Raw genomic sequence first — 12,795 nt, forward strand, 5'->3', positions numbered from 1 at the left:
GGGCAAAAGAGCACAGTGGCACTACAATGAAAGTCTTTGGGGGTTGAATTGACTGATGGGGAACTAAACTGATAGTTAAAGCAGATTCTGTAAAAGTTACAATTCTAGACTATTTTAAATACTTTCTAGACTATTTTAAATCAGTAATGTTTTTTTTTTTCTTGACCAAAATGTGACAATAACATTACAAAAGATATCTATCTCAAATAAACGCTGTACTTCTGAACTTTATATTCATCAAAGAATTCTGAAAAAAAGAATGGTTCCCACAAAAATTAAGCAGTCCAACTGTTTTCAACATTAAGAAAAGTTTCTTAAGCAGCAAATCCGCATATCAGAATGATTTGATTTCTGAAGGATCATGTGACACTGAAGACTAGAGTACTGATACTGTAAATTCAGCTTTGCCAAAGATATTAATCTCATTTAAAATATATTAAAACGGGAAAGTTATTTAAATTATAATAATAATGTAATATTAATGTTTTTACTGTATGTTTTGATCAAATAAAATACAGCATTGGTGAGACTGAGACTTCTTTCAAAAACATCTTACTGATCCATACTTTTGAACGACATATGTCTATAAATACCCAAATGACTATTGCTGCAATAAATCTAAACATGAGTACAGGATAACTTCCATTATTGATCCTTAAATTAGCCAATTAAGCCTAACAAATGCATTGATGATAACTGATGTTGCCCTGTTTCCAAGAGTGAAAATCCATGAATTTTTTCATGAATTTGTTCAAATTCAAAATACATGTAGTTTATTTTATGTTGTATCCTGTGAGTAAGACGTCTCATCCCAGTGTAACCAGCATCAACACACAGAAAAGAAAGACTACTCACAACTATATACAACGACTACATATAATACAGAGAGAGGAAAAGATGTCTAATAGCCTCACCTATAACACTGTTGATTCATTTGACCAAGTTCATGAGTCCTGCATGTTTATGTTTATGTTTATATATATATATATGTGTGTGTGTGTGTGTGTATATATATATATATATATATACACACATTGATAAATTCAGTCCCCATCTAAGCCAGAAAGATCTTGCACAAACATTTTAAATTCAGATACATTTGAAAGTTTTAATGGTCAATGATTATAATACTGTTGGTACATCATTCTGAATATGAGTGAACTTGAAGGTTATAGATATTAGGGAGCTGACGACTGTGCCCTTTTTTATAAAAGAATATAATGACTGGAAATACAAACTGAAAGATATGCAAGTAGAGATGTTTTGTTATAGCAAAGGAATTCTCAGCAGATGGTAATGTTTTCTTATCGAAATTGGTCTGTTTTTAGATATCTTATAATGAAGTTTAATGCCGGAGAATGAAAGTTTACATTGATCATACCATATATTGAAACTTAAACATTACGAACAACTACTTTGAATCTTCCCCTCCATTTGGTTAAAATTTTTGCTGTCTCTCAATTTGTATTACAGTATTACATATAAAGTGTTGCAGACCAACCCAAAATACTGGTTTAATACTACCAAAAAAAAAAAATCATAATGTTTGATCTTTACATGATTTCAAACATTCGGTTCTGCATATTTACTAAGCATGAGGCCATTGAGTGTTTTTACACTGAAAATGTTTTGGGGTGTTAACTGCAATCATTTTTGTTGAACTTGTTGAACCAACTACAGAACCAATCTTCAAACATCTGCAACAACAGCTCTAAACTCAACATCACATGTGGACACAGTCAGGAACAAATGCAATACTAGAACAAAGTGAAAAGTTTAAATAGTCCAAAGTTATTAAAACACTCGTCATGGATCTTTTAAAGCTCCAGTTTCTGGCATGAAATTTTTAAGACTAAACCTATTCAGCTCTATGTACAAAATATACACGTTGAATGAACAAAATGACATTTTGTTTTATATATATAAAAACAAAACAAAAAATTGATAAAAAAAAAAAAATGTATTCACAAAACCACACAGATTGATGCCATGGCCATGACAGAAACAACATCTCCATTTTTGGAGGAGAACCAACCAAAAAAACAATTTGGCAGTAACAGTCTTTTCCTCTTACATCCATTAGAGGGCACCACTTTTAAAGTTTCCTTGATTTCTGGGTTAGCTGTGGATCTGCACAATACATTTTTACAGATGAGTCAGCTGAACTCCGTTGAATTAACCCAGGCAGTCACATTTCTGATTTTTTGGATCAGCACCATTTGATATACTCTTCACAACATCCTCCAAACTTGGCTCTTAAATCTACCAATGAACCAAACAAACTTCCAAGGTAAACTGAATGAATATTCTGCAGCCTGCAAACACCCAAAGATAAAAAGGAAGAAAGTTACCTTCATTTAAAACAATACTACAGCTTTTGATGCACATCGGAGTGTGAGCCGGTGCAATACAACCACAGTTAAGGCTTTAATGCGTTCATCTTAGAACACCTACGCAATAGCTCTTTCTCTGAAGAGGGCATTAAAATGAAATGATTATTACACCAATGACAACACCCATAATTGTGAGTAACAGATCATACAATACCCTGTTAGTCCCACGGGAGCATCAACAGCTCCAACACTAAAACACATAGAAGGAAAAGCCTGCAAGACCTGCAGTGGTTTTGTCCTGGTCTGTATGATGTGACATCTGTGACATCATCAGATATAATATACGAATATTTAGGAGAAGTCATCATGTTAGAGTTACATAACCATATTGTCAAATAATGAGCTTGTTTTTATGTTGCCACTGACAGTGATTGAAGATGTAACCTCGATCGTAGAGTTAACATCACATTTTGGTCAAAAAAAAGAAAAGACATTTTAAGTCTGAGGTTAAATTCACCATAAGACCAAAATGTTATTTTTTTTGCTTATTTGTTTGCTTGACTACACACAGTCCACCACAGGCTCGCCTTCATTTCCTTCTTCTTCCCCCCACATCCCGAATCTCATATCCTCATCATCCATGGATCCCCCGTCCCCCTCTCCCAAACCGGCCATGCCTATTGCTTCATCCGCTCCAGGCTCGCCCTGATGGGCACGGAGGTGTTTCCTCAGACTGGCCGGATCTTTAAAGCCTCGATGGCAGAGTGGGCAGCAACATGGCCGTTCTCCTGTGTGTATGCGCTGGTGGTGCTTCAGGTGCTGCAGGCGACTGAGGCGTTTCCCACAGACGCTGCACACATACGGTTTTTCACCAGTGTGTGTGCGGCGGTGCTTCCGCAGGCCGTCGAGATGGCGAAACTGCGTTCCGCAATCGGAGCAGGAATACGGTTTCTCACCCGTGTGGATGCGGAGGTGAGTTTTAAGAGCCCCAGACTCACGGAAACGGCGGCCGCACACGGTGCACGGGTACGGCTTCTCTCCTGTATGGATCCTCAGGTGCTTTTTCAGGCTAGAGATCAGACGGAAGGTCTTGCCGCACTCCAAACACAAGTGAGGACGTTCTCCAGGTGCCTCCCCCATCAACTCCGAGATGGAGCGCCGCATAGGCTCTTCTGGCGATGAGCCGTCCACAGCTGGGCTCCTCCTGGGAGTCATACCCAAGCCAGGAGCATCTCTCTGGGCCGATCTAAGTCCAGAGGTCCCCTGCGTAGGCGAACTACTGGAGGACGGTCCATTGTGAGGCCTGGAGGGGGGCGGTGGAGTAGATTTGGAGGGGTGATGGTGTGAACGGGAGCCTCCTTCCTCCTCGACCACGTGGACAAATGCCAGATCACACACGCTCTGAGCTGAATGCTCGGCTTCTGTGGGCGCCTCTCTTCCCCGCACACACACCTGTCCAGAGGCAGGAACCTGCTCCTCTTTAACAGAGAAGCTAGTGTGTGAGGGAGGGTTGGGGGGTCTGGTGTGCGAGAGTCTTCTGCTGTCATCCACCATCTCACCTGTAACACAGATCACACATTTACAGCTAAATGGCATAAGAGAAATGGCAGTCAAAACTTTGACATGACAATTTCATAATCTCATAAACTACTAATTATGAAACTGTTAAACTGAGTCAACTAAAAGCGGTTCTTTCTAAAATCTAATATTTTCACACATATTTCTACTTAACTGGTAACAACTGCAAATGCATAAAATACATTCATATTTTAAAAAGTAACAACAATTTGAAAATATTCATGAATTGTATTGTTTAAGTCTAATAATTAGGCTATTTATTATGTGAAAAGCAAAGGAAAGTTGTATGGTTATGAGACAAAAAAAAAATCAGTATCAGTTGTAAACATTATCTGTTGATCTCTTTCTCTGAAATTGGGAATCAAGGATGTACAAATATTAAACTTTTCATATTATGGTTGAAAACCAATAAATAGACGATATTAAAAGAATTCTACTTATAATATTTATCAAAAGAATCTAATAATTTTAAATGCTACAATTTAGATATGAAAAATACAGTATGACAACTATCATTTTGAGATTTGCTAAAGATTAAACTTAATGTTAGAAAAAAAAAAAGATTAAATTATTACTGTTTGGACATTTAAATGTACATAAAAATAGAAAATATGTATGCACAATTAAATATCCAATATCGGCAGATAACCGATATGGTACCAATCTGTTGTGCATCCCTTGACCCTGTTGTTGCCACACTGAGCACGTTTACAAGCACACCAGTAAGCTGATAACTCACAAAAATCAGCCTATTGAAATGTCTTATGCCTGTATACTTCTGTGTTGACAGTTGGCACATCAACAATTCATAAGAGCAACAGTACCTACAGGTGTAAAAATGATCGTTGTCTTACCAGGTCGGTTCATGTCTGAACAGATGTTTGACGAATGGACGGATATAGGGTCATAAAAACTGTTCGTCACCGTCCCATCCGCCTGAATGGAGAGGTGGCAGCTCTTGAACTCTTCTCTGGAGTCAAAGCCGTGTATGGCATCACCCAGAGCGCCACTCAATTCGGGTTCAGCTCCAGTAAAGCAGCGCGTATCCGGCTCGGGCGCACTCCGATGGGTTAAGCGGTTAGAGTTTAAGGGTCCAGAGGTGGCGTAGACGTGATGTCCCGGCATGGGTGGGTTTCCAAAGGGGCCCTGAAGCTGGTCGATTAATTTCTGAGCGCTACACAGACACTCCTGTAACGTCTTGAGCTCTCTCTCCGAGACTTCCAGCCGAACCTTCAGCTTCTCGTTCTCTTGCTCTTTGGTCAGCAGCTCCCGCTGGGTTTCGGACAGCACCGCCACGATCTCGCCCAGAAGGGTGTCCACTGCGGCGGACAGAGTGGACCGGATGGTCGGTCCGAGGCGAGTTCTGAGTGTGGAGATGGAGAAGTTTTTGTCCCGGACCGTGTTTTGCATGCACTCATCCTTCTCCCCCTTATGGGATGAGTTGATTATAGTTTGTTTACGGTGAGAAGCGCTCGCTGATGAGCTGTTTGTTGCTGTTGGTACCGACACTGAGTTGATTCTGCTCGCCCCGTTTTCACCGTTGTTGCGCTTTGAGTTCATTGCGAATTCTTCTGCTCTACAACCAAACGAAAAAGAAACCTATTTTATCAGTTATTGTTGTAATATTTTAATGCTTTATAAAATGAAACGCACATCCTTTGGAGTCTCGCTGCGACAATATTTCTAATCACTCAGAAATGAAAAACTAAAGACGACGAGCCTGACGAGCTACTATAGCATTGCCATTAGCAAACTAGCCCACACATTCCTCTCGCAAATTGAGCCTTTCGCTGCCTGGGTTTTGTTGAAAGCTCGATAAATAACCACACTGAAAGCTCACGACAATACTATTTTAATCTGCATTAATGTGGTAATCGTTTTATAGCTACAAGCCAGAGCCTTCATTCCACTGTACAAACGCGGAGGTTAATCCTGACTTTTGATTGGTCAAAGATGTGGTCGCTGGTCGCGGCTTAATGACATACTCTCGCGTAAACAAAGCGCATGAAAATGACGATTTTTTCCAGAGCGAAAGATTGATTAGTGTTTGTTAATGTTTGCGAATCATGCCGTACACAAAACTCTAGTTTACACAAGAAACGTTTGCTGATGCAAAATAATGTTTTTAACAGTTCAACATACGATGAAGTATGAAAGGCAAATTCGTCAAGATAAACGTTGACGTTGTCTTGACGTAAAATGTAAAGTAAAACCTTTAAGTTTGAAGTCTTTACATGTCCTATTGACAGGCAAGCCGACTGACAGAAAGACTTATACTTAAGTGGTTCTCAACCATGGGGCCTTCTTGGGGGCCTCAGCAAACTTCCAGGGGCCACTGATAAATCTCACAATTATTTAAATATAGTTATAGTACATAATCTTAATTAAAATACTAAAATGTAAATTTATACTTCATACACTGACATCATATTTTTTCAGACGTCTTTTAAATAGAATAGGCAAATAGGCTTTGAACAAATAAACTTGTTCAGTTCATGCAGCAATGTCTGGTTCATATGAAGGATTGTGCAAATAATCATAATTAAGCTGTCTGTGGGAGTGTAAGCCATACTTAACTTAGTTAATTCTCTTTGTTTGCTGGCTTTATGGAACACTCTTGAGGTGAGAATGGGGTTGACTATATACAAAAGAGGGAATTACAAGAATAAAGCTCTTTTGATTCAGCTTTTGGATATTGCAGTTTCTGCGTAAAATAAAATCTTTCTTACTTGTAATGTAGGCCTACACAATCATGACTGTGGAAGGAAAAAACATGACTTTGTGTGCGTTACATTAATCCTTCAGTTTCTTAATTGTTTGAAAAGGTAACCCGATTCATATAAGACATGTATTCCACAATACTGCATATTACTTACACGACGGAGATCAAAAATCAAATTTCTCCATAATTTTGGTGTAACATTTACACTTTCCACGATGAAACAGTGCTGCTATTGCAGTGGATTTCAGTTGACTTCAGTTTCCCCCATTGTCCATAACAATATTCAAAGGCGACATGTTCTACCTTTTCTATTTGAATGCTTATTTTGTCTTATTTTATATAATAAGTCATCTTGAGGCCCCCCAGTGGGCCCTACCCCCCTGGTGGAGATTCACTGTGCTATAGACCTTATTTAGAGCAGCACCCTGAAGAGATGCATGTCTATCCCTCACAGCCTCACTTTCATTCTGAAGATGGCGCTGATGTGAATAAGGTCTATTGTGATCTGTTGTGTTCTTGGGCAGGTTGTACTGCAGCGCCATCTGCTGGCAGATATTAGTATATAGACAATGACTATTACGTCCCGAGGACGTATTATGTGTATAAAGGTTTTTGGATATGTATTTTACTCTGTGTGATTTTTTTTGTATGTGTTGCAGTTAATCTGCACACCTTGTGGTTTGTGTGTGCTCTGGTTTCAAAACAGCACTGTAGTCCTTTTGCTATTAGGTAGTGATTTTTTTTCTTTCTTCATAACATTGTTTCGGTATTGAAAGGTAGGCTATTGTATCTATCGTATATGAACTATTTTTATGTTATAGGAAGCTGCGTAATTTTTGCTTTTGTAATACATTTATCCCTGTTTTTGGTTAGTCAGGGGAGTGGAAGAAAGCATGTTGTTTACTTCTTTTTTTCTTTTTTTTTCTTGTACAGTTAATTTAGTTCTCCTTCCAATAGTTAACCCTTTTGTTTATTGTTTTGGCTAGACCCTCTCCTTAAGATTGATTGCTTCTATTTTCTTTGTTTAAATAAAAAAAACTTTGACTCTCATGTCTGGGGCAGAGGACTGAAGGGGATCCTCCACGTTTACGTTTCTCCTTTTTGATTTAATTTAATCCTGTTACCCTCTCCCAACCCTTGACCGGGAGAGCTTGTAACATGACCAAGAATCAGAAATAATAACGATCACATTTGGATTGTACAAAGCATACCACAGTGTCGTGTGTATGTTCCCATTTAAGCACATGCATGAACAGCCAAATACGTGACAAAATGTCTAAGTTTCATTTTATACTTACCACTGGACACCAACCAATTATTAACTACAAATAGGCTAAACTGCTGCTGCTGTCTGCTTTTAGTTGCTCTGAGCCAGAGCAATATGGTTTGGTGAATTGCAATATGATACAATATCATATACAACACATAATAATAATATAATTAATATAATATGACAATTGAACTGTTTTACAAAAATTAGAAACATGTCAAGGTTGTTTTGCCACACACAAATAGACAAGTGTTTCCACAAAGTGTGTTCCTTCAGTGAAACTAAAGTAGGGAAAACAGCCACAGACCATTTTTCTTCCTTGACTAACTTGTTATATAAATTTGGTCAAGTAGCTTTATACTGCCATTCCCCCAAACTCATCCATATGAGAGTATGATGGTAAACCATGATTCATCATTCCAGAGTTAAGTGGCAATGAGCTTTACACCAACCAGCACATACTTGGCATTGCCTATCTGTGGCTGCAGCACACACCCATGGAAACCCATTTACAAAGCTCCCAATGAATACTTCTGGTTCTAATTTGCATTTACAGGGGCCGTTTTGAAGTTCAGTGTTAAAAGCAGGGTCTATGGTAATGCATCAGGGGCTACATGCGTCATTCAGTGCTCTGTAATCCTTTTCTTTGGGCTTATGTGTGGCCCAGCACTTTCTGACTCAGCTGTGCTTAGCTTAGAAGGATGATTTAAAATTTGTGACTGATACTAGAGAAAAACGACACAATGAAGTGAAGTGGCAGTTTCATTCTTAGGAATTTTTAACATTGGTTAAATAAGGCTCTGCTGTAGAACATCTGGCTTTAGTTACAGCTCGCTCTCTCTCTCAAGAGATGTTCAGCCTAGGCACAATTTTTTTTAATTTATTTTATTTTATTTATTTAGTTGGGAAAAATGTGCAGTGATCGGATAAGGATAGCTAATTTAGCTTACGGGGGAAGGTGTGATGATGAAAATTTAAGAAATGCAGTATATTTACAGTGTATTTTTAGGCCCAACTCTATCTCTTTTAAAGGAGCATCAAACAATAGTTACTCTGTATGAGAATTACTTCAGCTGAATAAAATTAGCTGCTTATAATTTGAAGTGAATGGATCACAGATTGCTATGTACAAAAAAACAAAAAAAAATCTTAGTAGGAAACAAATCATCATCCTCTTGCTCCTTGCCCACCACCTCTTGAATATGTACTCTTCCTCTTCTTCGTTCTTCCTCTCAAACTGTTTCCATCTATAGTTGGTATCAACATTCAGTGCACCGAAAACTGGCTTACATTTTGTACAGTTGGTTTGATCACATCATTAGAAACAAGTGTGAACAATTTTGAGTCGTTGTGTGTAAACAATGAAAACTGTGTTTTAGTAGTGTTGAACTTTTGCCTGTTGTCTTTAGTGTTTTGCGACACAAATGAATCACAGTGGGATGTGTTTTAATGAGTGAGAATGTGTTAAAGAGTGCATGAGATTTGCAAATAGTGTCTAACTGCCTAAACTTGTTTAAGGTTTTTCAGAAAGAGTGATTTATTGGACAAAAAGGTTTAGGCTAGTGAGAATTTAGTTCAGAGAATGGGGTTTAGTGTCTTAGCAATTGTGAAAAACTGTAATGTTATTTTACCCCACATGTTTTTTTAATAAAATAAGCTGAACTATTCAGAGATGTATGTGGTTTTCCTTAAACTGCACGCACCACAATCAAGAATGGAACTTTCCAGTAGCAGAGAACTGAATACGTCACACTAGACACTATTTATTTCTGCCTGTTATGGTAATTCTGTCATAAATTATAGTTATTTTCCAGCTTTCTAAAATACAGAGGATTACATAGACTGCAGATAACAAGAAGCAATAGTATTAAAAGGGCTGACTGAATCTGTTTATTCTTCTAGAATGATGGAAGTGTTTCGTCTAAAGAGAAAAGTTTCTTGTTTCTAAATGTTTTTTTCCGCCCCTCTTGAGTTGATGGTAGATTTACACTCTAAAAACACATACGTGAGTTGGTGGCTAGGTGCTGCTGTTTGATATCATTTCTGCGGTAAATGAAAAATGTGAAAAATCTCAAGAATCCCTCACTTTTTTCTCGGCCCTGTGAAGAATCTGGACTTACCAAACCACCCCCTCATTTTAAGCAACTGATTTTAAACAGAAGCTGTAACTGCACTGTCACTTGGACAGCAAAACAATAAAATCATTATTTTAAATACTTTGAAATCTAATCCTGACACACAATGATTGTGGTAGATTTTTAATAGATAAAATAGTAAACTGTATATCAAACTAACCATGTTTCTAACATCTAACGTTACTTCTCTTTTTAGGCCTAACATGATAACACTTTGAAACACAATGTACTAAAACGTTCTGTCCTGGGTTTTTGGATGTTGTATTTTTGCCATACCCCTTTGACTTTGGTTGTGTGAGTGTATAAATAACAAGTTTGGGGATTGAAACTAGACAGATGACTAAATTTGAACCTTGTGATTAACAATTAAGTAATCATTAAAACAAAGTTTGCTTTACCTGGTAACAGAAGGGTTTGTCTATGAAAACCAATCAAATTGTGGGGAAATGATGTAATGCAGAATGACATTTTTGCCATACCTCCTTATTCTATAAAAACTGTTGTATTCTTTTAGCTGGTGGGATTCTCAATGGAATTTGTCTGAGATCCTCCGGCCTTGCTTCTTCTTGGGGGAGATTCTCTGAGAACTGCTCGGGAAGATCTCCTGACCGTGATTAAAGCATTTAAAGGGACATTTGCTAAGGTCTGTTTGTCAATTATTCCTGCGCAGGAATAAAGCTAGTTAGGGAAGCAAGTTAGTTAGGTCGATTGGAGATGTTAGGGATCGTCGATTGGAGATGTTAGGGATCGTCGATTGGAGATGGCCCAGGGAGATCGTCGATTGGAGTCGGCCCCGGTAGACTTAGGTCAAATGAGATAGGACTTAGTTAGGTTTAGGGAAAAATCTACGTCATGATGTACTAAACTTTTTTTAGTTCCATAAATCCTCTTTTTTTATTGCAATAACAATAACAATAGGGGAATACAGAGTCATACAAAACACTTGAATCTATAAAAAATTAAGATCACAATTCTGCATTTTGTATCAAAAAAACAATCATACATCTAATACATCAATTATCCTTTTCAACGGCTGAGATGTCTTAACAGCTTTACGATTGTTCGGTATTGAAGTCAGAGAGTCATAAAACCTTTAAGTCAGTGTAAAATAGTCTACCATTTGGTACAGTTAACATACATTCTGCTTTATGTATATGATATCCCCCCCCCCCCCCCCCCCCAAAAAAAATGTGGTTTTATTATCCATTTAAACTGATATCACAATCCATAAACAAGACCATTATATCAGTTATAGTGACAACTTTGTAAAACACCTAAAAAATAACCAGAAACTTTGGACCAAAATAATTTGGAATAATTATAACTAAAAAATAAATGTACAATTGTTTCTGTTTCCTCTTTACAAAAACAGCATAATGGAGAAAAATATGATAAATACTGATAAAATCATTACATGGGTAATATCATTTTATTATTTTAAAGTGAGTTTCTTTGACTTTATTAGGAATTACATATTTATTACTGTCTGACCACAGATTCTGAAAAAAAGGGAATGAAAATCCTGTTTCCATTTCACCAATGCCTTAGGTGAAACACTTTTTGCTTTAGTTAAGATTTTTCTAATATAAATATTTTAGCTAATAGAAAGGACCCCAACAGTGAGAGCTGGATGTAATACATTATCATTATTAGGAGTATTAGGTATTATAGTATTACTCCTATTGCAATACTTTTCTCAATAAAAATGTCTTTCAACAGATGTAACATTTTACACAGTTTAGTGGTTTACAATATAGTTGCGTAACATTTGGCTCCAGAAGTTCAAAATTAGAATTTCAGATGTAAAGTTATTGATCTACATTGTCCAAAACACTTATGTTTCTTAAAAAAAATATTTTGTGTTTATTTGTAGAAAGAAAGTCATATACATTTCGGACTGTGTGAGGATGATGAAAATAAATAAAGAGAAAACATTTTTTGGGGGGGTGGAGTATCCCTTTAAGGGTCATTGTTAACTTATGACGCTTATGCTTACTTTTATATACAGATAGCCCCTCATCACAGACCGTTCTTGAGATCCACTTTCGATGGGGTGACTTACCAATCTACAGTCCTCCCATTCGGACTGCCTCTGGCTCCACGCACTTTTACCAAGTGCATGTATGTGGCTCTCTCCCCTCTGAGACAGACGAGAATCCGTGTCATGAACTACCTCGATGACTGGCTGGTGTTAGCCAGGTCGGAGCGCGAGCTCTGTGCTTACGGCTCGCTGCTCCTTACGGCTCACCTGAAGCGTCTTGGGCTCAGGATCAACTCAGCCAAGAGCTGCCTGTCTCCCATCGCTGTTTCACAGCTGTGCCCCCTTGGAGGGACCCATGCCTGTCAATCAAGAGCTGCCTGTCTCCCAGCAGGCGAGTCTCTTTCCTGGGGGCAGTTATCAGCTCGGCCTGGATGCAGGCCTGGCTCACGCAGGAACCCTCACTGAGTATTCAGCAGCTAGCAGTGTCTTTCAAAGAAGTACCCTCAAAATTTTCCAGAGGTTGCTGGGCCTGATGGCAGCCACCTACGCTATATGGTACCATTGGGCATGCTGTCCCAGGGCGGGGTGTCTCCAGGACAATGGAGAATCCACCCCCAAGCAGTTCAGATGATTTGGGAGATCTTCGGGAGGGCAGAGGTAGACCTCTTCGCCTTCAACATTTTTAAAGAGAACAGGAATGGCCCAAAGCTCTCCAGTACCGATTGGGGAGGCCTTACAATTGCAAGGAATGTATGTTAATAATATTTCATTATATT

The 12,795-nt window shown here is 38.2% G+C and overlaps 1 protein-coding gene across 1 annotated transcript; it reads right to left on the bottom strand.

Moving 5' to 3' along the window:
- Window positions 1-1,092: 1,092 nt before the first annotated feature.
- Window positions 1,093-5,869, bottom strand: LOC309498419 (uncharacterized protein). The gene is made up of 2 exons (XM_082169161.1): window positions 4,766-5,869; window positions 1,093-3,892 (listed from the first exon to the last, which is right to left on the bottom strand). Exons 1-2 carry the CDS (start codon window positions 5,469-5,471, stop codon window positions 2,895-2,897), a joined length of 1,704 nt encoding a protein of 567 aa, XP_082025287.1. The 5' UTR covers window positions 5,472-5,869; the 3' UTR covers window positions 1,093-2,894.
- Between the last annotated feature and the right edge of the window lie 6,926 nt (window positions 5,870-12,795).

The sequence above is a fragment of the Leuciscus leuciscus genome, assembly GCF_965113295.1.
Source record: "Leuciscus leuciscus genome assembly, chromosome: 5".
Classification (NCBI taxonomy): Eukaryota; Metazoa; Chordata; class Actinopteri; order Cypriniformes; family Leuciscidae; genus Leuciscus; species Leuciscus leuciscus.